This window comes from Polistes dominula, unplaced genomic scaffold (genome assembly GCF_049000335.1).
Source record: "Polistes dominula isolate Pdom_NZ unplaced genomic scaffold, Pdom_raw_medaka contig_31, whole genome shotgun sequence".
Taxonomy (NCBI): Eukaryota; Metazoa; Arthropoda; class Insecta; order Hymenoptera; family Vespidae; genus Polistes; species Polistes dominula.
This window is the reverse complement of record NW_028300925.1, coordinates 4,377,684-4,402,560: the sequence shown is the minus strand read 5'-3', so window position 1 is coordinate 4,402,560 and position 24,877 is coordinate 4,377,684. Positions and strand designations below refer to the sequence as shown.

At 31.4% G+C, this 24,877-nt stretch overlaps 4 protein-coding genes across 8 annotated transcripts; 3 read left to right on the top strand and 1 right to left on the bottom strand.

Moving 5' to 3' along the window:
• The first annotated feature begins 555 nt into the window (after positions 1 to 555).
• Positions 556 to 3,184, top strand: CRIF (growth arrest and DNA damage-inducible proteins-interacting protein CRIF). Of its 2 annotated transcripts, none has more exons than XM_015334723.2 (3): positions 556 to 696; positions 2,231 to 2,602; positions 2,731 to 3,184. In XM_015334723.2, the coding sequence occupies exons 1-3, from the start codon at positions 653 to 655 to the stop codon at positions 3,062 to 3,064; spliced, it is 750 nt and encodes a 249-aa protein (XP_015190209.2). In that variant the 5' UTR covers positions 556 to 652; the 3' UTR covers positions 3,065 to 3,184. The 2 variants fall into 2 exon arrangements, with proteins under 2 accessions (XP_015190209.2, XP_015190208.2); XM_015334722.2 differs by having other exon boundaries at positions 560 to 696; positions 1,630 to 2,602.
• On the top strand, positions 557 to 6,905 carry LOC107073882 (transmembrane protein 184C). Of its 2 annotated transcripts, none has more exons than XM_089171388.1 (8): positions 557 to 696; positions 3,935 to 4,274; positions 4,358 to 4,612; positions 4,688 to 4,724; positions 4,805 to 5,082; positions 5,193 to 5,399; positions 5,504 to 5,719; positions 5,790 to 6,905. In XM_089171388.1, the coding sequence occupies exons 3-8, from the start codon at positions 4,365 to 4,367 to the stop codon at positions 6,091 to 6,093; spliced, it is 1,290 nt and encodes a 429-aa protein (XP_089027514.1). In that variant the 5' UTR covers positions 557 to 696; positions 3,935 to 4,274; positions 4,358 to 4,364; the 3' UTR covers positions 6,094 to 6,905. The 2 variants fall into 2 exon arrangements, with proteins under 2 accessions (XP_089027514.1, XP_015190207.1); XM_015334721.2 differs by having other exon boundaries at positions 558 to 696; positions 3,917 to 4,274.
• Positions 6,906 to 7,188: 283 nt separating this feature from the next.
• On the top strand, positions 7,189 to 9,225 carry BBS5 (Bardet-Biedl syndrome 5 protein). Of its 2 annotated transcripts, none has more exons than XM_015334968.2 (8): positions 7,189 to 7,330; positions 7,562 to 7,710; positions 7,787 to 7,827; positions 7,918 to 8,045; positions 8,126 to 8,261; positions 8,355 to 8,456; positions 8,558 to 8,749; positions 8,849 to 9,225. In XM_015334968.2, exons 1-8 carry the CDS (start codon positions 7,290 to 7,292, stop codon positions 9,056 to 9,058), a joined length of 999 nt encoding a protein of 332 aa, XP_015190454.1. In that variant the 5' UTR covers positions 7,189 to 7,289; the 3' UTR covers positions 9,059 to 9,225. The 2 variants fall into 2 exon arrangements, with proteins under 2 accessions (XP_015190454.1, XP_015190453.1); XM_015334967.2 differs by having other exon boundaries at positions 7,787 to 7,836.
• adp (WD and tetratricopeptide repeats 1) lies at positions 9,142 to 13,370 on the bottom strand. Of its 2 annotated transcripts, none has more exons than XM_015334965.2 (14): positions 13,153 to 13,370; positions 12,705 to 12,834; positions 12,474 to 12,604; positions 12,287 to 12,398; positions 11,761 to 12,144; positions 11,570 to 11,675; positions 11,279 to 11,458; positions 11,050 to 11,165; positions 10,786 to 10,913; positions 10,598 to 10,678; positions 10,342 to 10,484; positions 10,117 to 10,264; positions 9,825 to 10,017; positions 9,142 to 9,740 (listed from the first exon to the last, which is right to left on the bottom strand). In XM_015334965.2, exons 2-14 carry the CDS (start codon positions 12,771 to 12,773, stop codon positions 9,528 to 9,530), a joined length of 2,004 nt encoding a protein of 667 aa, XP_015190451.1. In that variant the 5' UTR covers positions 12,774 to 12,834; positions 13,153 to 13,370; the 3' UTR covers positions 9,142 to 9,527. The 2 variants fall into 2 exon arrangements, with proteins under 2 accessions (XP_015190451.1, XP_015190452.1); XM_015334966.2 differs by having other exon boundaries at positions 13,213 to 13,370.
• Positions 13,371 to 24,877: the final 11,507 nt, after the last annotated feature.

Genomic DNA, 24,877 nt, shown 5'->3' with positions numbered 1-24,877 from the left:
AAAGAAGATTTGAATTATATAATAATAGTAATAAAAGAAGAAGAAAAAATTATCAACAATCTTAAATACTATTGCATGCTAAATAAAAAAAAATAAAAAAATAGAAAAAATAGAAAAAGAAAGAAAAAAAGAAAAATTATTCTATTTACATTTACATGTAGAACAATAAGAGAAAATAAAAAGAAAGAAAAGAATCATTTATAAATGAAATGTAAAAAATAATAATTTTTTGATTGAGAATGAACGCTGTGAAATGTCTTGACACGGATCAAACGGTAATGTAAATAAATAAACTAAAATAATAAATAATAAGGGGAGACAGAAAGTACGTAGTAGATATATCGTCGTAAAGTAAAAGAAACATGACGCTCACACGATCACGACGATGACCACGACGACAAGAGTAGAGTCCTAAGTACGTAAGTACAACACGCTATAGTAGTAATGGCAGCTGATTTTGACAATACACATTGGAAAAGAGACGCACGCATATAACCTTGACTTGACTGAATTTCTCTTTGGATTAGCGCGTTCAATCTAACGTAAGGCCTAAGCGCATCAGTTTCTAGCGCGGGAAAAAAGAAAAAGAAAAAGAAAATATCCATTCGCAGTTCCTGAGAGATAACCGTAACGGGGAAAGAGCTCGTTATCTATGGAAAAAGAAGAAAGAAAGAAAAAAAGGGTCGCTCTGAAAGGGTATGCCAAGTTAACATTAATCTTGTTCCTTGTCACTATACACAAAGTAGAGAGAGAGAAAGAGAGATCGCGTCGGTTAACGTACGGCGCGAAAATATCTTATTAACTGAGCTTTTTCTTTTCTTTCTTTATCATTTCATTCGTATACAACACAGATAGTTGAAAAGATAATATTTTGGAAAAAACTTGATGATTGCAATCTGACCGTTTAATAACATGTTTCCTGCGTCCAATCCAGACACAAAGGACAGAAAAGTAATGATGAAAATGTTCTAATCTTGCGTATTTATGGTCTTCTCCCTTTTGCTTTCTCCGAAACACTCTTATTTCTATCTCCTTCCTTGTCACACCTATTCATGTCCTTCGATCGCAGCTGTCCGCTATCGTTGACTGCTTCGGCTTCGACTTCGACTTCGACTTCGGTTTCTGCTACTGCTACTGCTACTGCTACTGTTACTGCTACTATTACTGCTACTGCTACTGTATCACCACGGTCGTTATCGCCGTGTCGTTGTCGTTAGAAAATCACAACTTATCTTCTTAAGAAATACGCGGTTAATAATAATATATTACTTTTTCGAATTATATTAGAGCATTTTAACGTCATCGTTAAAAAACAATACCGAATATGTTTATGATCGTATGAATTATTTTACGTGACCTTGCTCTTTTATATGATCAAGGTAATAGAAAATTTTCTTTTTTGAATAAGAGATTTTCTCTTTTTTTTTGTCAAAAAAACTATTGGATTATCTGATTTAACAATAATATATGATTCGCACGCGCCCGCGCAATACATACCACGACACACATATTCGTTAATTACCCTTAATCGTAATTTTATTTGTAAATATTTATCAAGGATAAAATTTGTCTTGTTCTTGATCTTAATTTTCCTACTTTCTAGATATAATATTAGATGTATTTATATAGGTAGAATTTTATTCGATCAATGCGTCCAATTGCTTTCCTCTACGTACTATACTCTTGATTCTGATTGGTTTACGTGAAAATGATTCTACGATGTGATTGGTAGTTGGACGACGATGCAATATCTTTATCTTTGATGAAAATTATTAGATTAGAAAAGCGGAAATGAAAGTAAAATATTATTTACATAATAATAATGAAATAAAGGTTTATAAATTTTTTTAATGTTTTTAGTACAATAAAATTAATTATTTGAAAAAATAATTTACAAGACGTATGTGTTGTGTGCTTTATTTAGTAACATTGTAACATTACTATCGATGAAGGATAATTGTGTTTGGTTTGATACTCTATCGTTTTCGTAAGCAATGTTGTATTTAAAATACTTTAACCTATAAATTCAAATTATTATATTATTATAATAAATTTATATTGTCTGATGAGGAAGACAAAAAGGAATTAACGAAACATATATTAAAATAGAAAACAAGATGAGTCTAAAAATGTTATTTAATTTGAATACATCTTTATATATACGTATGCAAAATATATTAAGCAGTAGATATTTTTCATCAAAAGTAGATAAAGATATTATTGTTGGTAGTGAAAAATCCATTTATGAGACTGCTGAAGAGACACCCGTTTATGATACTTATCAAGAAATAGAAAATATTGAACTTGAAAAGAAAAGAAACAAATCGAGACTTAATAAAGAGCATAGAAATATATTATTTGGACAGCGACCTTATGAAGAAGCCCAAGAATGGTATCACAATACTATTAAATATAAGAAGCGTCTGCTAGGTAGATATGGTATGAAAGCGGTTGAAGAACCAGCAGGGTTTGTCTGGCCAACTCCAGAAGAAGTCAACGATATGAAGGAATACGAAAGAGTTGCTTATCCGTATAGTATTCAAGAAGAATGGGCAAGGATAGAAGAGAAAAACAGAACAAACGCAGAAGCAATAAAGGCTAGGTATCATATAATTTGTATAATTTTTAGAGTTGATAGCTTCCCTTGTATCATCTTGTTTTTGTTTTTCTTTCTTTTTTGAGAATAAAATCTTATCTTTCATATATCAAGTGTATTAAAAAATTTTCTAGAGAAGCTGAAGTATCTCAAAAAATGGCCAAACTGGATAAATGGATAAATGATTTAAATACAAGAATTGCTAAAAAAGAAGCAGATTTATTAGAAGCGAAGAAACGTAAAGATCGTTTAATACAAGAAGTTAGATTAGAGCTTGGTTCACACGTGTCTATACACGATGAGAAATTTAAAGCAGTAATGGCAGAAAAAGAGAAGCTTGAAAAAAAGAAATTGAAGGAAGCTAAAAAGAAAGTAAAGGAAGAAAAAAAATTGGCTAGATTAGCAAAATTATCACAAGCTGATGGAGACACAACTACTGCATCTTCTTCGAATGAACAAATTAAATAAATGACACTATGTAGATGCTGTACAAAATGCAACAATAATTTAATGTACATATACACATACAGATAAATATATAGACATTTTTTCATCGTATAATCTAATAAAGTATACAAATTTTCATAAGTCTTATATGCATATACACCTAAAGTAAAGAATAAATTGTTGCATTTAAAGACAAAAAGTGCAATGTATGAAGATAGATTGTTTATATTGAATGTTGATTGGCCAATTTTTACGTCGCTACTAGTATTAACCAATCAGAATCTAGTATAGAATCTAATCATATTACGACTTTTATTATATTTTAAAATTCTTTTCTTTTAACATAAAAATACACACGTACGCGTATTACTTTGTTATTAACTAATTAAAATGAAAATTAAACAAATATATTATATTATTTATCAAGTTAAAATCTCATAAATACTCTTTCCTCCGCTTCCTCTGTGAATCATCGAATAAAAAAGTTCAATATTTACATTTATTTGTCTTTATGTAGAAATCGATAATCGATAATCGGTAGAGATATTAGACTTTATCTAATTATATTAGATAATTAAAAGATAGGTTGAAAAGCGATTCTTAGAAAAAGAAACGCAATTATTGGTCGGGTTTTCTCGAATTAGTCTATCGATGGCAAGTCAGTGTTTTGGGGATGCACGCATACATTGTATTTAATTATGTTAATTTTTTTCGATCTATAAAATATATGTTCGCGATGGTGGAATTGTTACTTTGCAAATAATATCTATATATATGCTTTATATGCTTACATATATATACAAACATATATATATATATATATATATATATATATACATACATATATATTTTGATAAAACATTGTATTTTTAGAAAATTTATGTTCTATAGATAAATAGAATGAATTTAAAGAAGGAATAATATCTTAAAGTGAATAGAACTGTCAAATTGAAGATTATTCGAAAGAAGAGGTTAAAATGATTGACATCATCGAACTGTCATTGTTGAACGATTTCTCCTAGTGTTTTAACCTATTCACGATTTGATCAAGAATATAGCAATGACTGGAGTGTTTACGTTATCTCTATAAACTTTTATTCTCTAACGATGAACATTGCTAATAACGTATTGTACAATTTTGACGAAAATAAATAACGTTTTATCGGTCGAGTGATAAAATTGTTCAACTTTGATTTTGATATTTGTTCAATCAACGATTCATAGTAGTATGGTATGTATATATAGGAGTATTTATTGTTATTTTCAGTGCAAGAGTTTATTTTATTAAAGTATGTAAAATACTGTACATTATAGAAAAGCAATGGCTTCGATCTGTAGACGATGGAGATTATGGATATTACCAGTTTTGACTTGTCTTTATGCTCTCTTAATTATTATATTAGTACCAGTCTTAATAGCTAATTCTATTAAGAATGGCTTTCAAAAACAAGATCAAGGTGCATTGGTGGGTGGAGCATTTGTATTGTTGGCGTTGCCAATAGCTTTCTACGAAATCGTCCAACATATGATATATTACACTCAGCCTAGGTTACAAAAATATATCATTAGGTATATTATTGTTTTATATATCATTTTCTTTTATATATATATAAATAATTTAACAAATATTATCATTTCGTTTAGAATATTATGGATGGTACCTATTTACGCGGTTAATGCTGTAAGTTGGATAATCTTTATATTAAGTAGATATGTATTTTGAACATTTATATATGTACTTTTTTTCGTTTGACATTTCAGTGGTTAGGACTTGTCTATCCCGAGGGCAGTATATATGTTGATAGTTTAAGAGAGTGTTATGAGGCATACGTAATATATAATTTTATGATGTATCTGTTGGCCTATCTAAATGCGGATCATCAATTAGAACACAGACTGGAAATGTCTCCTCAGGTACATCATATGTTTCCTTTATGTTGTCTTCCTGATTGGGAGATGGGAAGAGAATTTGTACATATGTGCAAACATGGTATTTTACAATACACAGCGGTTAGGCCTATATCAACTTTAGTATCTTTGTAAGTATCATGGAATTAATACAGGATAATCTTTTTTATTTAAATAGCTCGCTTAGGTCAAAAAATATCTTCTAGCTTCTAATATATTTGATATTATTGTATCTTTTCAGTATATGCGAACTAAATGGAGTATATGGAGAAGGAGAATTCAGAGCAGATGTTGCTTTTCCATACATGATCGCTCTAAATAATTTGTCCCAGTTTATTGCAATGTATTGCTTAGTTCTTTTCTATCGTGCTAATTCAATAGCTCTGAAACCCATGAAACCAATTGGGAAGTTTTTGTGTATTAAAGCAGTCGTTTTCTTTTCGTTTTTGTAAGTTTTTTAATATTAGCTTTTCTTAAAATGGAAAAAAAGAAGAGATAGAAAGAAAAACAATGACTTACCTAATCATATAATTTTTTCACTTTTTCTTACAGCCAAGGAGTTATGATAGCTCTATTAGTATACTTTGATGTAATATCAAGTATATTTAAGACGGTGGACACACACGATATAAGAAATATATCTTCCAAATTACAAGATTTTTTAATTTGTATCGAAATGTTTTTAGCTGCCATAGCGCATCACTACAGTTTTACATATAAACCATTTGTAAATTTAGCACAGAGTCAAGCTTGGTGGGATGCATTTAGGTATTAATCAAACATTGCTGGTATTCAATTTTAATTAATTAACCAAATACATTTATTCATTTTTATTTAGAGCAATGTGGGATGTTTCCGATGTACATAACGATATTAAGGAACATTTAGGAGTTGTTGGATCATCCTTAAGTCGCAGAATTATAGGACGCAGTGCTTATCAACAAGCATGGGGAAGCGCGACAGAACGTACATCGCTTCTTCCTGAAGCAGCAGCAGCGATGCCAAGAAGTGCACCAGCTTGTTCATTTTCTAGCTATAATACAGCTGAAAATGGACAGAACAATAATCCTGGTGATAGTTTTTCTATATCAACTGACGTAAATATCGACACGCAGCATACTACTAATAGCATAAGTACATAATTCTGTGTCGAAATCATTCATATGTGAGTAAGAATATTTCATTGGATATAATTATACTTTCTTTACATCAATCGACATTATATGTTATTTATAAATGAAACGAAACAAAAAGTAAAAAATGCGATTGTACAAATTCTCATAAGTATAATAATAATAACAACAATAACAACAACAACAAGAATAACAGTGATAATAATAATAATAAAAATAATAATAATAGTAATAATGCTAATAATAGTAATAATGCTAATAATAATAATAATACTAATAATAATAATAATCTACCTTTGTAAGGTATAAAAACAAGGATTTGATAAAACAACAATAACAATATAAATGATGTAAACTTAGTTTTCTATATCTTTATTTAATAGAATTGATTATTTTTATGTTACCAATGATATTACCAAATATTGTCCATACGTATATTAGTTCCTTATATAGAACAAATTTTATTTACGGTCTACTTGTCACGTTGGTGTGTGTGTGTGTGTTTATGCGCGCGTCTGTATAGTAGCATATGTATAACAATGTTTTCTATCTTTAATATTACTTTTGCAGGATATGTGATATTTTTCTTTTGTAGATTCTTTTTATTTCTATAGCAAACATAAAAATTAGAATCCCGGAAATTAAATTTCCACAGTAAATTTAAATTACACATATCATATGGAAAAGAACCATATTCTTTGCTATCAGAAAAGTACCTATTGGAGTTTAGTGTTACATTTAATTACGTTGTTAATGTGAATGAATTATAATTCTGTTGTAATATTATAAATTATTTCTTATACATATATTTCATTGCTTAATATGCGAATGATTTATTTAGATATATGTTTATAGTAATTATTTAATAATACTTGTGCATGTTATTTTTAATTCTAATTTTGTTTTAAACGCATATCTTTAGCTTAAAAAAAAAATATGTAGAATTATATACTTTCCTATGCGTATAGCATAAGATCGATATATTTTGTTTATGTTTGTGTAAGAGATACGTGAGGTTATGTTATGAAATTAAAAAAATTGACGTCATTTGGTAACTATGCAATATGGCAGTACTCGTCGCGCGTATACTATAATATAAATATAGTATTAAGAGATATCGACGAAGAACGTTTTATTCGAAGTATTTTTCAAATTTATCAATTAAACTTCTTATAGGTTTTTAAAACGTTATCAAATACGTGATAATGTGGCAAGATAAAGAGATAAGATTTGATGTATTTTACAAGTAATTATTTTATCACAATAATCATTTCATAAAGCTATGGCACATTTGAGAAATTATTTCTTTCTTTCTGCGATATTTTTTTTTAATTTTATCTTTGGTATTTTTTGTTATTCGTTACATTAAGGATTATTCTTTAGCATTTACTAGATGATAATATATTAGAAAATATGAAACAAAATATAACGCAATAGGGATAATAATTACATCGATTATTTGTCCTTTTAAATGTAGTCAAATGCAATTAAGAGCTGGTGAAATGGTGGTAGATAAACTTGATCTGATAGAAGACACGAAAGGAAATTCTGGTGACAATGGAAGATTAATTGTAACGAATCTACGAATTTTATGGCATTCTTTGTCTTTACCAAGAATTAATTTAAGTATGTTTGAAATGGCATCAATTTTATCAATTTAAGAAACAAAAAAAATGATGCTTAATTTTTGTCACTTTCTCAGGTATTGGTTTCAATACTTTTGTTACAATAAATTCAAAAACTGTAAGTACAGTAAGTGTCCTTCGACTAGGGGTTTAAATAGATTATTAGAAATTATAGTATATATATATAAATTTTTTTCTAATATTTTAGATTAAAGGTGGATACACACAAGCCTTACACATTTTAACGTCTTTTCGAAATAGTCAATATGAATTTATATTCACAAATTTAGATTCGAAAAGTACTAGACATTATACCTCAGTTATTGGCGTATATAGGTGTGATTTTGTTTGTTTTTATTATAAATAAGATACTTTGAATAACAATTAAAAAATAAAAGCAAGTAATTTTTCTGCAGAGCTTATACGTCATCCAAAATTTATCGAGAAATTAAATTAAGAAGTGGTATTATTAATGAAAATAGATTGACTTTGTTGCCACATGAAAAAGTTCAATCCAGTTCACCAGATGTATGGAATTTATCCGTGGAACAGGTTTCATATTTTTAACTTTATATATATTTCTCCTTCTTTTTGTTTTCTTTTCAAAATAACAATAACAAAATAACATTGATGATAATATTTTAGGGAAATGTCGGAACTTTGATTGTTACGAATATTCGGCTTGTATGGTTTGCAGATATGAATAATCAATTTAATGTATCGATACCATACCTATCGATTGCTAGCGTAAGTGATCGATAAATGGTACATCTCTGTATAGAGATATTATTCATGATATTTGTACGATGTGATGTCACTAGTTTATTAAAAGTTAATCTCGTTTTTAGGTTACAATTAGAAATTCAAAATTTGGGCCGACTTTGGTAGTATTAAGCGACGAAAATAATGGTGGATATATATTAGGATTTCGTATAAATCCAATACAAAAACTTAATACTCTTCATAAAGAAATAAATATATTAGTAACAGCGTATAATAAATCACCAATCTTTGGCGTAGATTACACTCTTGAATATCAGGTAAAGTTGTTTTATACAAATATAGATTTTATAATTAGATAAAGTTTAGATAAAATATATTTAGATATTTTTTGGTCAAATATATGGAATTGTGTCTAGGGACCGATGGAAGAAGAGATTCACCCAGAACGTTTCAATGAAATACAAGATAATCAGGCTGACATTTCAGATGTTTTTGGGTATTATTTTTTTGAAGGAGGCTTCACGCAAAGAAAAGCAAATTTTTCAAATTATTTAGGATTAGCTATCGAAGATCCCAGAGAAGGAAGCACTTTACAAAATTTATGGGAACTCGTTCCATCTACTTGATTCATTTTTCTATGCGTTAAGAATATTTTCTTATATAGACATCATTTTGGCATATAATAAAGGTAAGATTAATTTACAAATAGTAAAACTAGTATAATCTATTTTATTAAATACAATTTGCAAAAACAAAAAGACTATATATTAATATTTTTCTTCTGTACACTTGATCTTTATTATTGTTTATAAATGAATCCTTCTATCGAAAAGAGTAGAACGAATGTGTGGTGCGTAGTCTCCAAATATTTTACTTAATATCAAACAAAATAATAATAATAATAATAATAATAATAATAATAATAATAATAATAATAATAATAATAATAATAATAATAATATGCAAGAAGAGCTTAAAGAGAAACAAAAATGGAATAAGATATATTACAAATATAAGGCGTGCAACATTTTTTGGTGACCAAATTTTATCAAATGATCGACATTTGTTATTTCTTTTTTTCTTTTTTTCAAAGGCTTAACTTGGTCTACAATTTAAAGGATGAACAATTGGTTGATCATTTTGATCATCAATTTCTTCATTAGCTTCATTCTCTTCGGGTTGTCCGATTGGTAATCTATAACCCATATTAATGAGCATTAATTCAAATGGATCTCTATTCATACGTATTTGATTTGCTAATGCGGCATCTTCTAAATTTTTTATTTCCCTGTCATTGATACTGCCATCCTAAAATTTATTTCAATAAAAAATCAGTTTTTTTTTCTTTATATAATTAATTTTATAAATGAAATCTATGAAATATGAAAATACTTCTGGAAGCGGACTCCACAATCTGATAACTGGATCTATACCGCTTGTTGCCAATAGACACGTCGATGGATGTGGCTGAAGGCAATTAACAATTCGATCGTCACCTCTTAATACGCGTACAATATTTGTTGTATTTCGATCCCAAATGAAAAAGGAACCATCGTCTGATCCGGCTACTATATACTGTCCATTGCTTGAGTAAAAATCAATATAATTTTAATTATATATATGATGAATTTAACATTATTAACATTATTATATATTATTTCATATCAATGATTATTTTACATACTTTCCAAAAAAATTGGCTTCTTTTATGTCGGTTGTAGTGTTACAATGACCACAAAATCTCATGTTATAATCTATAGTATTGCTTCTCCATTCTTTCTCATAGCCTGAGATACGTGGAAGTTCTTGTTCAAAACTATCAACGTCTCTGCCTAAAAGATGAAAATATAGATTTTTTGTTAGATGATCAAAATTAATATCTTTAAGGTTAAAGTTATTGCAAACAAACCAGAATCAATAGCTGCCTTAATATCCATTTTTAAAGCTCTACATGCAGAATTGGATGCGTATTCAGGAAATTTGTATAGGAAATTTTTAATAACTTTTTCAGCTTCTACCGATCTATTAAGATCGAACAAACATCGTGCTAACCTATAAATATCGTACAAATGTTAAAAATAAAACAAATAAAAAAAAATGGAATGATTGGGTAAGTTTGATTTCATTGTCAGTTATGGAAGAATAAAAGAAATTGTCTTTTTAACCTAAAGTGTGCCTTCACATGTTGCGGGTCAAAAAGCAAAGTTGTCCGACAGTCGCGTAAAGCGGCATAGGTATCGCCATCCCTGTAAATTGCAATAATATAGTGGTAATAATATAAAACAGCTATTCAAGAGTAATAGTACTTATACTGTCTAATTATGGATAATAATATTAATAATTGTTTACTTACCAAGCACGTTTCATAAATGCTGCAGCTCGATTAGCAAAAAGTACAGCTGCTGTGGGGCAGTAACTAATTGCTTTATTATATAAATTGATTGCTATAGTATATTTTTGTTGTTCAAAGCCTTCGTTAGCCTATAAAAAGAAAAGTAAAAGAAAGAGAAAGAGAAAAAATTGTAGAAAAAAGAGGTAAAATCTTGAATAATAGTAACAGACAAATTCAATTAATGACAATTATTAAATTCATAATACATGATGATGTATAATATACCTGACGCTTTAAATCTTCGACATGATGAGGCAGAGTTCTAATATTTTTACTAGAAAGATTAACATCATAGCCTTCTATACAACCATTTTTTGATTTGGAATCTTTTTCATTAGTCTCTGTAAAAAATGATAATGAACTTGATTGAATTTATCATTTCTTAAGTATTTAATGACTGAAATAAATGGAATAAATAAAAGTAAAGATACGCGTAAACGTCTCTATTTTTTACCTGAAATATTTTTAACATTGTAACTTTGAAATATTTTCGAATTTTTCGAATTGTTGATATCGTATAAATAAATCTGCTCTCCGCCCATATTAACTAGCAATTCATTCCCATCGGCACTAAAGGTCAAATATGTTGCTGTAAGACTTCTGTTACCATCACGCGGACGTGAGTGCAGGTGGCCTATTTAATGTAAAAGAATAGTCTCCGTTAGAGAAATCATGTAAGAGGCATCAAAAAGGAGGAGTAAGTATAAAGGAGCCGCGTACGCTATCTCTGATCGTACGAACGAACCCGCGATAAAATACTGTGCGCAACCCAATGGTACATTATCCTCCGGATCACCTGCACCAGCTCGAATGAAGTCAAAATGTCTCCTGCCCCAGTCAACGATAGGTAGCTGTATTATGGAATAGATAAAAAATGTTTTTCAATCTATACGATGATATGCATACAAATGATTATTCAATAAAGATAAAAATAACCTGAGAAAGTTTGATCATTCTACGATCATACATCCTTATGTAAGCGTCATTAGCTCCGACAGCTACCAATTCTGGTCTCTTAGGATTTATGGAGATACATTTTCCTTCCGCAAATTTTCCCATATGATTGACCAAGTTTATAAGTACGTTAGGCTCATTATATTCACACGTATGTGGTGCACGTATATCGTACTGTAAGACCAAACCATCCTCAGCCACACTCCAAAATAATGAAGGTATACTTCCTATCGTAGCAATACGTTTAACACGTCCTAGATGACAATTGCATGCAAGGATGGGTTCTGTTAGACTAAGATCGTGCACTCGTACTTTACAATCCGCTGCCCCTGATACCAATACATTATTATTTGTCTTTGGCATGAACTAAAAAAAAATATTTATTATAACGATGAGCCATAACTTAACTCAGATTGGCAAAGTGAAAGTATCAAACAAATGCTTTTATAAACAAATTGACAAAATAATTATAATAATTAACCATCTTTACTTATAAATATAGAAATACCTTTGCAGAAAATATATTTCCACGGTGTCCTGTCTGAATAACTACTTTTTTTTCATAACGAAATGGATCCCATAATATAATATTTGTATCATCCGAGGCAGAAGCTAGTATCCTAAAAATATAACCATATTTATCACCAAATTTACATTGATTTCATTTTATTGAGAAATAAATAAATAATACTTACTTTCCAGTTTCATCCCATTCCAAACAATTAACACAACCCGAATGACCATTCAATTCTTTTTCTAGTCCTAATCGCAATATCAAATTTTCAGTAACGTGCAATTTTTGAGAGACCGTATACGCTATGGATTCCTATAGAAAATAAGATCGCATAGATAAAGAATGAAATATATAATAATAAAATAATAACTTAAATAAATAGAAATTAGGACAAGTAATGAATAAATCTTACTTGTATTTCCCTTTGTCGGATTAGATTTATAAGCTTGTTGTTATCTTTTTCTTGCCTATGCACTGCCATGGTTATCACGTATATCGTCTGTTTCTTAATATTTACAATAGTAATATATTAAATTCAGTAACTAAAAAGAGAAAGAAATAAAATATAATTAAAAGAAAATATTCACTTTTGTGAAATCTCTTTTGAGAAAAGAAATGTTAAAGAAATATTAAAGATAAGTTTAATGATTGGAGGAAATATTCATAAAAACATACCAACTATACCAATATTATAAATACAAGACATAATTAAATGTTCACTACAGAAGTTAAGTCAATATTTTATGTAAGAGTCGAACATTTACATATGTTAAAGATATTTATAATACAGTCATCGATAGATAATAATACATTAACCGAAAGTTAATCAAAGTACATTAAGGGTGATTATAACAACTCACCTATTTTCAAATTGTACGAGACATATTTTAATTAATATAAAGAAACCCATATATACTAACATTTTCAGTCTTATTTCACGTTGACATAATAATTTTCAAAATCACCATATTTCATTCTCTTTCGTAAATAATAGAATAGTAGAAATAAATATTCGGTAAAAGTTCTTTCGTGAAAAAAACACTGATTAACGTTGCATTTCCACCATCGAATATCAGAAGCAGTGCTCTCAATCTGAAAATGAAGAATTTCCTACCGACGTATTTTGAAAATTTACACTTTTCCCGCCAGTAGAATCAAACTTTCTTAGTACTAAAAAAGTCATACAAATTAAAAGTGTCATCTTATATTGCTTCTATTAACAAAATTACATTTAATTAAAATTATTATTAATTTTTTCCTTATCTTTTTTATATGTAATCTATTATATTTTATTTCACAATCAGTAAAGAAATTTACTACCTTATCGAATTACCAACCGAGTAAAAACGATTTATCTAGCTTCTTCATTTTGTATAGTAGTTAATTCGTTGGTAATGTAGAACGCGGCTAAAACGTAACGGTTTTCGCGTCTTTTCAAATCGGATTTGTTGGAAATTTCATTTTATTCTATATTTTGTTTTATTTTATCATTAAAAGTGGTTATACAGTTAAAGTTTATTTACACAATATTTCTAAAGACAAATCAGGTAAAGAATTGTTATTTTTTCAATATAATTGATCTCATAAGGATAAAAATATTAACAAAATAACCTAATTTAATAATGTACCATTGTAAATAATTATCTCTCTTTCTAAGTTTTATTAAATAATTTATATTAATAATATGATATAGTCTCATTATTATTATAATTATTATTGTTCTCATTATTAAATTATTCTAATATTCTTAAATATATTTATTGATTAAAATTAATTTATTTCTTTATTTTACAGATACCATGAAATATTTATATCAGTTTATATGTACCTATTTATGATTGCTGCAAAGGATCATTGCTATTTTTAAGTAAATATTTAACAACGTGCGAGGTAAGATATTTAAATATATGTGTACATTTATTCTAACACATAAGATTAATTGTGTGAATCTCTCTCTTTCTCTTTCTATATAGTCTTAAGATAAGCAATATCGATTCCTCCTATACGTTGAAAAAAAGTATCGAAAATCGACTGGAGGACAATTCAAAGTCGCAGTCGTCGGACACAGTTGTTGCAATTATTGTTGCAGTCGCAGTTGCAGCCACAGTCACAGTTTATAATTCATAGTTTATAGTCAGTCATAGTCACAGTCACAGTAACAGTCACAGTTACACTTTCGATGTAGGAAAATTCGAAGTAGAAACTTTACAAGAGCGAGACGTATATCGTGCCCGTTGTGGTTTCTGCAAAGTCCCGTGGCAAAGACGAAAGTCTAGCTAACGAGGGAGCCAAGAACAGCTTACTTGGCGGAGGCAGACCATTTTCGAAAGTTCCTCGAGTTGTGTAACAAACTTTACTCGGGATTGGTTGCCCGAAGGGACGGGTGGGGCTGTCGGAAGTGAGGAAAGGATAGAGAGATAGACAAAGAAAGAGAGTAAAGAGAGAGAGAGAGAGAGAGAGAGAGAGAGAGATAAGCGAGGAGAAGTAAGTCTCAAGTAACATGGCCAAAGAGGAAGGGAACGATGGAGAAGAGTTCCTCCGAGAGAAGAGATTCAGTTAGGATACTACATAACTGATATATATATATATATATATGTACATAGTATATACCTATATATATATATATCTTATGTATGTATGTACTCGTATATATCTACAACGCGTCCGATAAAATACGTGCAAGCACGTAATAGCAAGCGATACGGAGATACCTTTGGGAACGTGCTTCTTTTCGCAAGCTTTCCATTTCAAAATTAGAAATATAGCATATCTAATGAATTTGTATATTTTCATTTTTCTTAAATGTAAGAGTAGTATTTATGTTTGTAAATTGGGTCAAGAAAGAATAGTGCAGCATTTAGAAAAGACACGGCGATTAGAGGTCGCGATCTAAAACCATGAAATGTATCCATAAAATGCATTTCGCGGCTGCATGAGCGAAAATGTAGCCGCGACAGGATCGGCCGGTCTAATGCCCTCGCGTTTCTAATTCCGGCGCTCGCTCACTCGCTCGCGCGGACGTCAAACAAACAACCGGCAATTAAATGCAAATACGGCTAATGCGTTCTGGGTCGGATGTGCAAGTCACCGTGCTCGTTATGGAGATCCACCCGCGGCCATGTTGTTTCGTCCAGTGTGTGTTAGCTGAATGTGTTACTCTATCTATCTATCTATCTATCTATCTTTTTCTTTTTTATTTTTTCTCTTTCTATTTCTTTCTCTTTCTCTTTCTTTCTCTCTCTTTCTCTTTATTTCTTTCTTTTACAAGTCAATATCGATGTAAACGTCCGTTATATAAAACCGGCTTAAGATAAAACACGAAGATACTTATCGAAATAAAAGAAAAAGAATAATAAGGTTCTACAAATAACTATAAGCATCATCGGACGTGTTCACACTCCTTTTACAATTTTCTATTCAATCTTTTTACGAAGATCTAATGATTCCGGCCCAACTAACTAATTATCTTAACTGAAAAAAAGAAAAAAAAATATTTCTTTGAGTATTATATACATATATCTAAGATAGTAAATTAGTTTAATTAATAACATTTTGGAGATGGAGAACAATTTTTTCATAGATCTTTGAACGATCTTATATACAAGCTATAATTTAGTCTTGTAATTATCGTCGATGTGAAAAGAGAATTAAATTAATAAGATAATCGGGCCGGGGGTAAGGAAAATTTTTCTTTTGAAAAAATTTCACGATCGTATTAATTAATTATAATATCTAAATAAAAATAATAACATTTTATCCGTACTCTTTTTCTTTTTTTTCGATCAAACGATAATTAAAACGATTGAACATATAACATAAATGACGATTTTCGATAAGAAGAGAGACCACGAGAAATGGTTTTCTCATTAGAACGAGTCGGATTATAGGATTTGTCTTGAATTTGTCGAATCGTTCTGGTTCCTTCCGATATTCTCCAAGGACGTTGATCCCAGGCTATTGAAAATCGCGGGAGAAGAGTATAAACCTAGTATGACGATAGATCCTTTTCGTCCTGCTAGGTCTTCCTTTTGACGCGACGCATCATCAACGTATATACGTATATCTATCAGCAGAGTATATACCCACAGCTATTGAATGGGGATGGTGCCATAGACGAAGAGAGAGAGAAAGAGAGTGTGTGAGAGAGAGAGAGAGAGAGAGAGAGCGTGCATCGTGTTGTGTGTTCGTGTATACGTCGATCCGCATTATGGACTATGTTCGTATATTACCGGTTCTCGATACACGAAGCCTATGCACGTCGCATAGAATAGACTGGTGGATTACGCGTTATATACAGTCTATGGGATTTAAGGGATATCGTGTAGTAGTACACACACAAGAGAGTACATCTTTTCCTTCCTCTTTTTTTTCTTTTTCTAATTGTAAGAAGGAGCCATTTAGAAGGAAAGAGAGAGAGAGATATCTTTAAGAAGATTAGTAGTCTTTTTATTGTCATTTATTTGATCGAGTTTTATCTAATAGTTTTTCATTTATTTCCATCTATTAAACTTTATGTAATTTTTTCATATTTCTTAGAATTATATTTGTGTGTGAGATTAAGTTGACCCTAGAAATATGACCACTACAAAAGTTGATCTTATCTTATATATACCCTATGTATTTAGTTATAGGGAATCTTAAATTAGGATTGTGAAGAGGCATTATATTTACTTACAATCAGAATCTAAACGAGATTCACGTTTTAAGTAGTATATATCCATATATCTTATACATATATACACGTATAAATATATATATGTAAGTATATTTATATATATATAGCTATATGGATTGGTTCGCACGTACGTGGTGTAGAATCTAGTCGAGCAAGCGTGCAATACACGTTCGAGCGTGACAGCACGTGGCTACAATATCGAAATCTTGATCAGCGTATAGATCGAGCGAAGAGCATTCGTCAAGGTTCTCCGAGCTCCCTACAAAATTGTGATACCGATCTTTTTCCTTGCATTAAGCCGCTCGTCACGTGTCCGAACATTTTTCGTACGAAACGTTTCGAATAATACGCAAGCATGTAGGTGTATTACATTGGTATGATTAGGGCTAAACTAAAAAGTTTGATGATCCCAATGATTCGGTTCTTACGATGTTATATCTTTTGTTTTCTCTTATAATAGTTTATTCTTATTTTAAATTGCAAATAAAGCATTGACTTAGAAAAGATTTAATGAAATAAAGTAATCACAATAAATTACTAAAAAGATATATCTATCGACATTTAGAGATTACAAATATATATATATGTATTTACTTAAAAATGGCAATGATCCTTTGCAGCAATCATAAATAGATATATATAAATTGACATAAATATTTAATGATATCTAATTATATTATATTTAATAGATAATTTAAATATATATTATTGTAATATAATATATAATATATATATATATAAATTTTAACTATATACATATATATTAGTTGTATGTGTGTATCTATTGTAACTATTCTAATGATGTATACAGATGTACAATCATCATCGATAGTCGACTTTTCGAAGGATGTAGGAGAATCGGGGGTTGCGCTAAAGCATCGACATCTTCCGTTTTGAGATGAACTCCCTAACGAGGAAGAGACGTGCTTAGAGGACGCGATAGCGAAGAGAACGCGATAGCGAAGAGGACGAGAAGGATGTCTCGGCGGTGGTAACAGCGACGAACAGAAGCGGAAACAATTAAATGCTCATGCTCGAGCGATTGCATTGTTCGCGCGTTGTAGAGGGTGTAGAGCGGGGGTTGGGACCGCGGGGGTTGGTACCGCGGCGGGTGCTCGCGATTCGCCGGATCACCGGCATTCAATCGAATCGTTCGTACGGGATACATCGTTGACTCTTCAGACCATTTGTGTGCGTCCATATTGTGTGTCACCTTTATTCTTCGAATGCCCTCTGATTTGACCAAGGGTAAAAAAGAAAAAGAATATGTTTTCTCTCCCTATCTATCTAACGTCACGTGAGAATCAATCCTCTCATCGAAAACGGAAACTAGCTGACGGATGATCGACTGAGCGAAAACTAATCGACTAAATTTATCTCTTCTACGAGATCATTCTCGTTAACGCAATACTATATTTAGAATATACTATAGTTATTACTATATCTAGTCTATGTCTAATATAACGAAGGAATTGTATAGTTCTTAGAAAGTTATTTACACTTTTGTACTTTTACAATCTTAGGGAATCCTAGATTATTTTATCATCCTTAATAGAAACGTAATTGTGCACTCAAATATTTTCGTAGAGGAAAGAAAAAAAGAATTTGAATTTTGACACGCGTCACATTTTGACGAAAAACTGCGATATGCAAATGTGTACAAAGCAAACGAGAACATATTTTCTCTCCCTTTTCTTTTTTCTCGTTCTTCTTCACTACCTAAGTACACACGCGTACATACAAGTATATACGTATATACGTACATTTATATATATATATATATATATATATATATATATATATATAGATAGAGGTACAGACGAATTTCATGGAAAATAGAGAAGCATCTAACCAGCACCGAACGAGCCTTCGACCATCCTTCTCTCTATTTCTCTCCTTTCCTTTCGTTTAACTCCTCCGTTTTCGCACATCTGTACAACGACGATCTGTACACCGACCGACCGGTCGGTCGGTTGGTCCCTAGGCATTATTTTGCTCGAGGCTACAGCCAACGAAGTCGTCGTCGCTCTCTCTGAACACGGTGTATGAATAAAATATTATTTTCACGCCATGTCGCATCAGGCAAGGTCCATTTTATAGTTTTCTTTCTTTTTCTTCTTCTACTTCTTCTTATTCTTCTTTATCCGTTCGATCTTTTTCATATACCCAAAACTTCTATCGACACATTTTCAATGATTTCTATGTAAAGTATCTTAAAAAAATAATCGAATAGTCTAATTTTTTAGTGTTATATCACATATATACTGAATCGTCTAAAATTGTCTACCCTAGTAGTGTTACAATGTGAACGAAAAATAATAAAGTTCAATCCGTATTAGTCTACATGAATTTGTATTACGTATTACGAAGAGTAGTTATAACATACTTACTTCGAAGGCGACGTTCAAATAGGCGTGTACTCTTTCAAAGTAGATATCTACTGTTGGAGTTAGCAAGCAGCTATGAAAGATAAAGATCACGTTGAACGATGAAAATAATATCGTTAGATAGGACTAATGGAGGAGCCGCGAAAATTATTGCTCAAACGTAGCATATTTATCCTTTACTACGCTTGGTACCGGTCGAGAATGGTAGAGGAGGATGAGGAAGGGAGGAAGAGGAGGAAGAAGGAGAGAGAAGAGTGGATGGAAAGGGGGCGAAGAGCAATGGGAAAAGCAGGTTGGCAGCCACCCTCCGTCGGTGCTGTCGGTGCAACGTGTAATGTATTTTAAAAGCGTGCCTTCCAAGGGTGGCGTCAAAAGCCGATACAAAATATGATCAAATAAAGCGAGAGAGAATTCAATTTGGCAAGCTCTTTCTCCGCGCGGCGGCTTCGGGCCGCATGAAAAATCGCATCAAAACGTTCTCCGGTCCTCTCTTTTCTCTCCCTCTCTTTCTCTTTTTCTTTTTCTCTCTCTCTCTCTCTCTCTTAAAAAGTAACGCGTCGATTCTTACACGCCAAAGTTACACAATTGTCATGGTTATTACTATATTTAAAAAGATTTATGATCCGATTGGATGGTTTGTATCTAATCATCAATTCGATTCGATTTCGTTTGATTTTATTTGATTTTTATTTGCTGACGTGAACGACAACAAATATTTGCTTGATCTTTCTTCTCGTTCATAGAACGATTTTATAAAAAAGTATCGTACTCAACGGTTTGTCACTTGTTGTTGCCAAATATTATATTATTATTTGTTAAACAAAATAAAAGAAAACAAAGCTAGAAAAAGGGTTGAGTGAAAAAAAAATTCGTCATTCCATGTTGGTACGCTAAACGTGCGCTAAGCATTAGTTTTCGGCTAGTTGTAGTATGAGAGAAAGCAAAAGAAATAGTAGATAGGGATAGGTATATACGATAGAATGAGTATTTTACACGTGTTCCGGGGATACCTATGAATTCGCAAGAGAGTGTGAGAGTGCGAGAGAGAGAGGGAGAGAGAGAGAGTAGGAAAGAGGATAGAAGGAAGACAGAGAACAAATGTACGCGCTTACGAGCGCGCGTGTTCGAGGATGCCTACATGGCAGGTTAATACGGTAGAGTGGAGGGTGGCTGCTGATGTAATTTTTGCCCGTTTGATGTCTTTAATGGAATCAGGCGCGTATCTAGCAGGCGCCACTCAATTTGCCAGGGTGCGACTAATGGCTGCCGAGAGGTAGACGTGGTCGGACCAACGAACGCGCGCGCGCTTTCTCTCTCTCTCTCTCTCTCCCTCTCTCTCTTTACTCTGGTCTTTCTCTCTCTCTCTCTATCTCTCTCTCTCTCTATCTCTATCTATCTATCTATTTATCTATCTATCTCTACCTCTATCTTTCGCTCGCTTGTACTTCCTGCAAAAGATCCTACTTCAGTTTTGGTCACCGTTCTTCTTCTTCTTCTTCTTCTTCTTCTTTCTTTACTCCTTCTTATTTTATTAACTTGTTCCTATTTTACAATTTGTAACATTACCAAGCGGTGGATTTTATTTCTTGAGTGATTTTTTACTATTGCGCGATAAGTAAGTATTCTTGATTTTGATTGTGCTTTTGCGTAAGAATGAAAACAGCGAATCTTTATTGATAACTTGGTTCGATCATTTTCATTTTTGTCTTTCAATTTCGAGTATATTTTTTGAACACTTTCATTTCAAACCTTTGCACTGCCTATTACTTTTTAAATTTCAAGTATTTATCTTCATATCTTATTTTTTTTTTCTTTTTTTATCGACGATTAATTTCACTCGAGATTTATTCAATTTGTCCACTTTCGTTTTTGATTACACTAGGGTAAAAAAGAAGAAAAAAAAGAAAGAACAAAAAGAAGAAAAGAATATGAAAGGAGTTAGGAATCGTTTATACTGGTTACTTCATCCCTAAAATATATATATATATATATATTACGTCCCTCTCATTATCACTCTATTCTTCGCAAGCGATCGCGTGGAATGATAGAACATCGACTACGAGTGAGTGTATTTAACCGAACACCCCGAGTTCGACCTAAATGTTTGACATTACCAACAACAGCCATGGACTTGGTGTAGCTTCCCTTTCTCTCTCTTTCTCTCATACACACGCACGTAAATATATATATATATATATATATATATATATATATATATATATATATATATATATGTATATATGTATATACAAACTCTTCCCCATCATCCATAAGCGTGCCCTTCTCTAGTCGATGTCCCATTCCCCTCCTCAGTCCCCTCTCATCCTCTCCCCCCTCTGTTTCTGCCCTCGAAATGCGTTTTCACGCCAATTTGTCTCTCCGGAAGCTTTCACGAGTCTTTACGCTTCCCTCTCGATAGTGTCGCGCTTCTGGATGTAACCACGCGCGCACGTTTCGCATCCTGCCGGCTTTATTCTTTGTATTTGTTTAACATGTCAAAGTATATATATCTACTTCATTTTTTAATTCATCGTAAGGAACGATTATTATATTTTTTATGCTATACCAAAAAGTTTTATTTATTTTATATAGGGGGTATATCGGAATGGGTGGTACAATTGGGTGATACATGTTGGAAAAATGAAGAAACGTTTTTACGTTTGTGTTTTTGAAAACATTGTTTATACAAATTCTGCGGAGAAAGCGTACATTTAATTAATTTTTTTTATTACTTATTTGTTAGAAACATTTTTTTTTCATCTATGCTTTCGTATTCATTGTTCTCAATAATGTTAATATGATTTTGTCAACATACACGTACGACTTCTTTCTTTTCAGTTTAGTCTGTTTCTAGTAATCGATTCATTGATAATGATGCATCGCCAACAGTTAAATATTTATAGAAAAAGATTTCAAAATTCTTGTTATTCAAATAAGAGAGTGATAAGGAAGAAATAGGAGAGAGAAAAAAAAGGTTCCTTTTATAAATCTGATTGTGGGGAATAGGTAATATGGATTATTACACATAGTAAAGGATCCAATTATAAAATTCTATAATTATAGAATTTTTAGAACATAATTTTTTTTGAAAATCATTCCTCAAATGAACAAATTTTATTTTCACACATAAAATTATACCCTCCTTAATTATACTATTCGTCTAGGTACACCCAGCTTACGTACACATAAATATACTTTAATGTAACAAATTTATTATTATAAAATAACAATTATAAAATAGCAACCCTAAAAATCATTTTATTGAATTTTGTATGAGTACGCGTAAACCTCTACAACAAATATACATATATATTTAATAATAAATTAGTATTATTATGAGAGCATAATGCATGATGTTATTACAAACAAATCTATATACTAGCTGTGTCCCGCCACGCGTTGCTGTGCCTCAGTCTGATTAAATGGAATAGAAAAAAAAAAAATAAGCAAGTGACAAAGAATTCAAAATTATTAGCGTTTCACAAATGCCATACGATTTTCAAAATTATCTATCGTAGAATAGACGAGAAAAAAAATTAATAGGAAATTAAAAATGTGTATACAAATGTGATATTATTAAAAAAGGATTCCAAAAAAAAAACAACATGTGTGCAGATCACACGTGTTAGAAGTAAACCTTCAAAAAATTAAGTTTCGAGAGAATGAGACGAATGCAGAATATGAGGTGTAGGATAATTGTAGGAGATTTATTTTTAATAATATTATTATTATAATATTGTTACCACATTCAAAAATTATTTTACGTTTTATTGACATATAATACATAACATATTACATAGTAAGCAAGTTCTCAATTTGAAGAAATGAGACGAGTTGCTTATGGTAACTAAAATATGTACGGTAACTAAACATTACTCTGCGTGCACAAAATGCACGAATGCGTTCCGTCAAACTCTTTGAAACTTCCCTAATATTTTCTTTCTGCAGATTTTCACGACACTGTTCGACGTTAATTTTCGGTCGAGACACACTTGAATCAATTCACAATATCCAATTGCGAATCATCTGAATAGAAAATAAAAAAAGCATAGCAAAAAGCTATGATGAGGGGAAAATGAGAGAATTTCAAATGAGAAATAAAACATGTGATCGTACCTAATAGATGGCATAATAAAACAATATTTATTCGTTAAAGAAAAGCTTCCCTTCTTAAGAAACCATAGTTTATATATTAGAAATATTATGTCTATACAAAGTATAGTAAATACCATTACTACTTAGTACTAGTATACTAGTACTTAGATTATACGTTATACTATATTTATACTATACTAAGTTAGTAGTACTTATACTAACAAGGACTACTAGTCCTACTTAGTATACTAGTACTACTAGTAGTACTACTAGTATACGCGTTTCGCGTTAATCGTTTCATGATAAGCGTTTCGCGTTAATCGTTTCATGATAAGCGTTTCGCGTTAATCGTTTCATGATAAGCGTTTCGCGTTAAACGTTTCATGTTAAGAGTTTCGCGTTAAGCGTACTGGAGCTACGTAAGCGAGCCTCGTAAACGAGCCTCGTAAACTCATTCATCATTCAACATGATCAACATTCATCATTCATCATGAACGAAGCTCGTTTACGAGGCTCTTTTACGTGGCTCGTCTACGAGGCTCTTTCACGAGGCTCTTTTACGAGGCCTCCTAGGAGGCCGCATAGGATTCCCCACCAATTCTCCAAAGATCCTCAGGGATTCTCCACAATTTCCCTTGGGGATCCTTATAGGGATTCTACTTCTTACTTTCGTTAATTCCTACTTCCGTTACTTCCTTGTTTTCTATTACTTCCTACTTCCTACATCTTACTTCCTACTTCCTTACTTCCTACTTCCTTATTTCTGGATACTTCCTTACTTCCGGTTACTTCGTTCCATACGGTTACTTCCTACTTCTGGGTACTTCCGGTTGCCTCTTTACTTTCGGTTACTTCCTTCATTACTGTTACTTCCTACTTCCTTACTTCCGGCTACTTCCTTCCTTACGATTACTTCTTACTTCTTTACTTTCGGCTACTTCCTTACTTCCGGTTACCTTTTTACTTTCTGTTATCTCCTTCATTACGATTACTTCCTACTTCCTTACTTCCGGTTATCTTTTCACTTCCAGTTACTTCCTACTTCCTTACTTTCGGTTATTTCCTTCCTTACGATTACTTCTTACTTCTTTATTTCCGGTTTCTTCCTTACTTCCCGTTATCTCTACTTTCGGTTACTTCCCATTTTTTACTTCCTACTTCCTTTTTTCTTCCTCTTCTTTTTCCCTTTTCCCTTTTTCCCCTTTTCTCTTCTTCTTACCATTTCCCTTTTCCCTTCCCCACTGAGAAATGCTATGCACTTCGTTATTTAATGGCACAGAAACAAAAACGACGTGAAGGGCACGCGCGACGGAGAATTCTTCGCCACTGCAAGTGCTTAAATATTAGAAATATTGAATTAAATGGCAATAAAAATTGAACATAAATATTGAAAAATCAGACTGGGCCTTAATACACTCGTAATACACT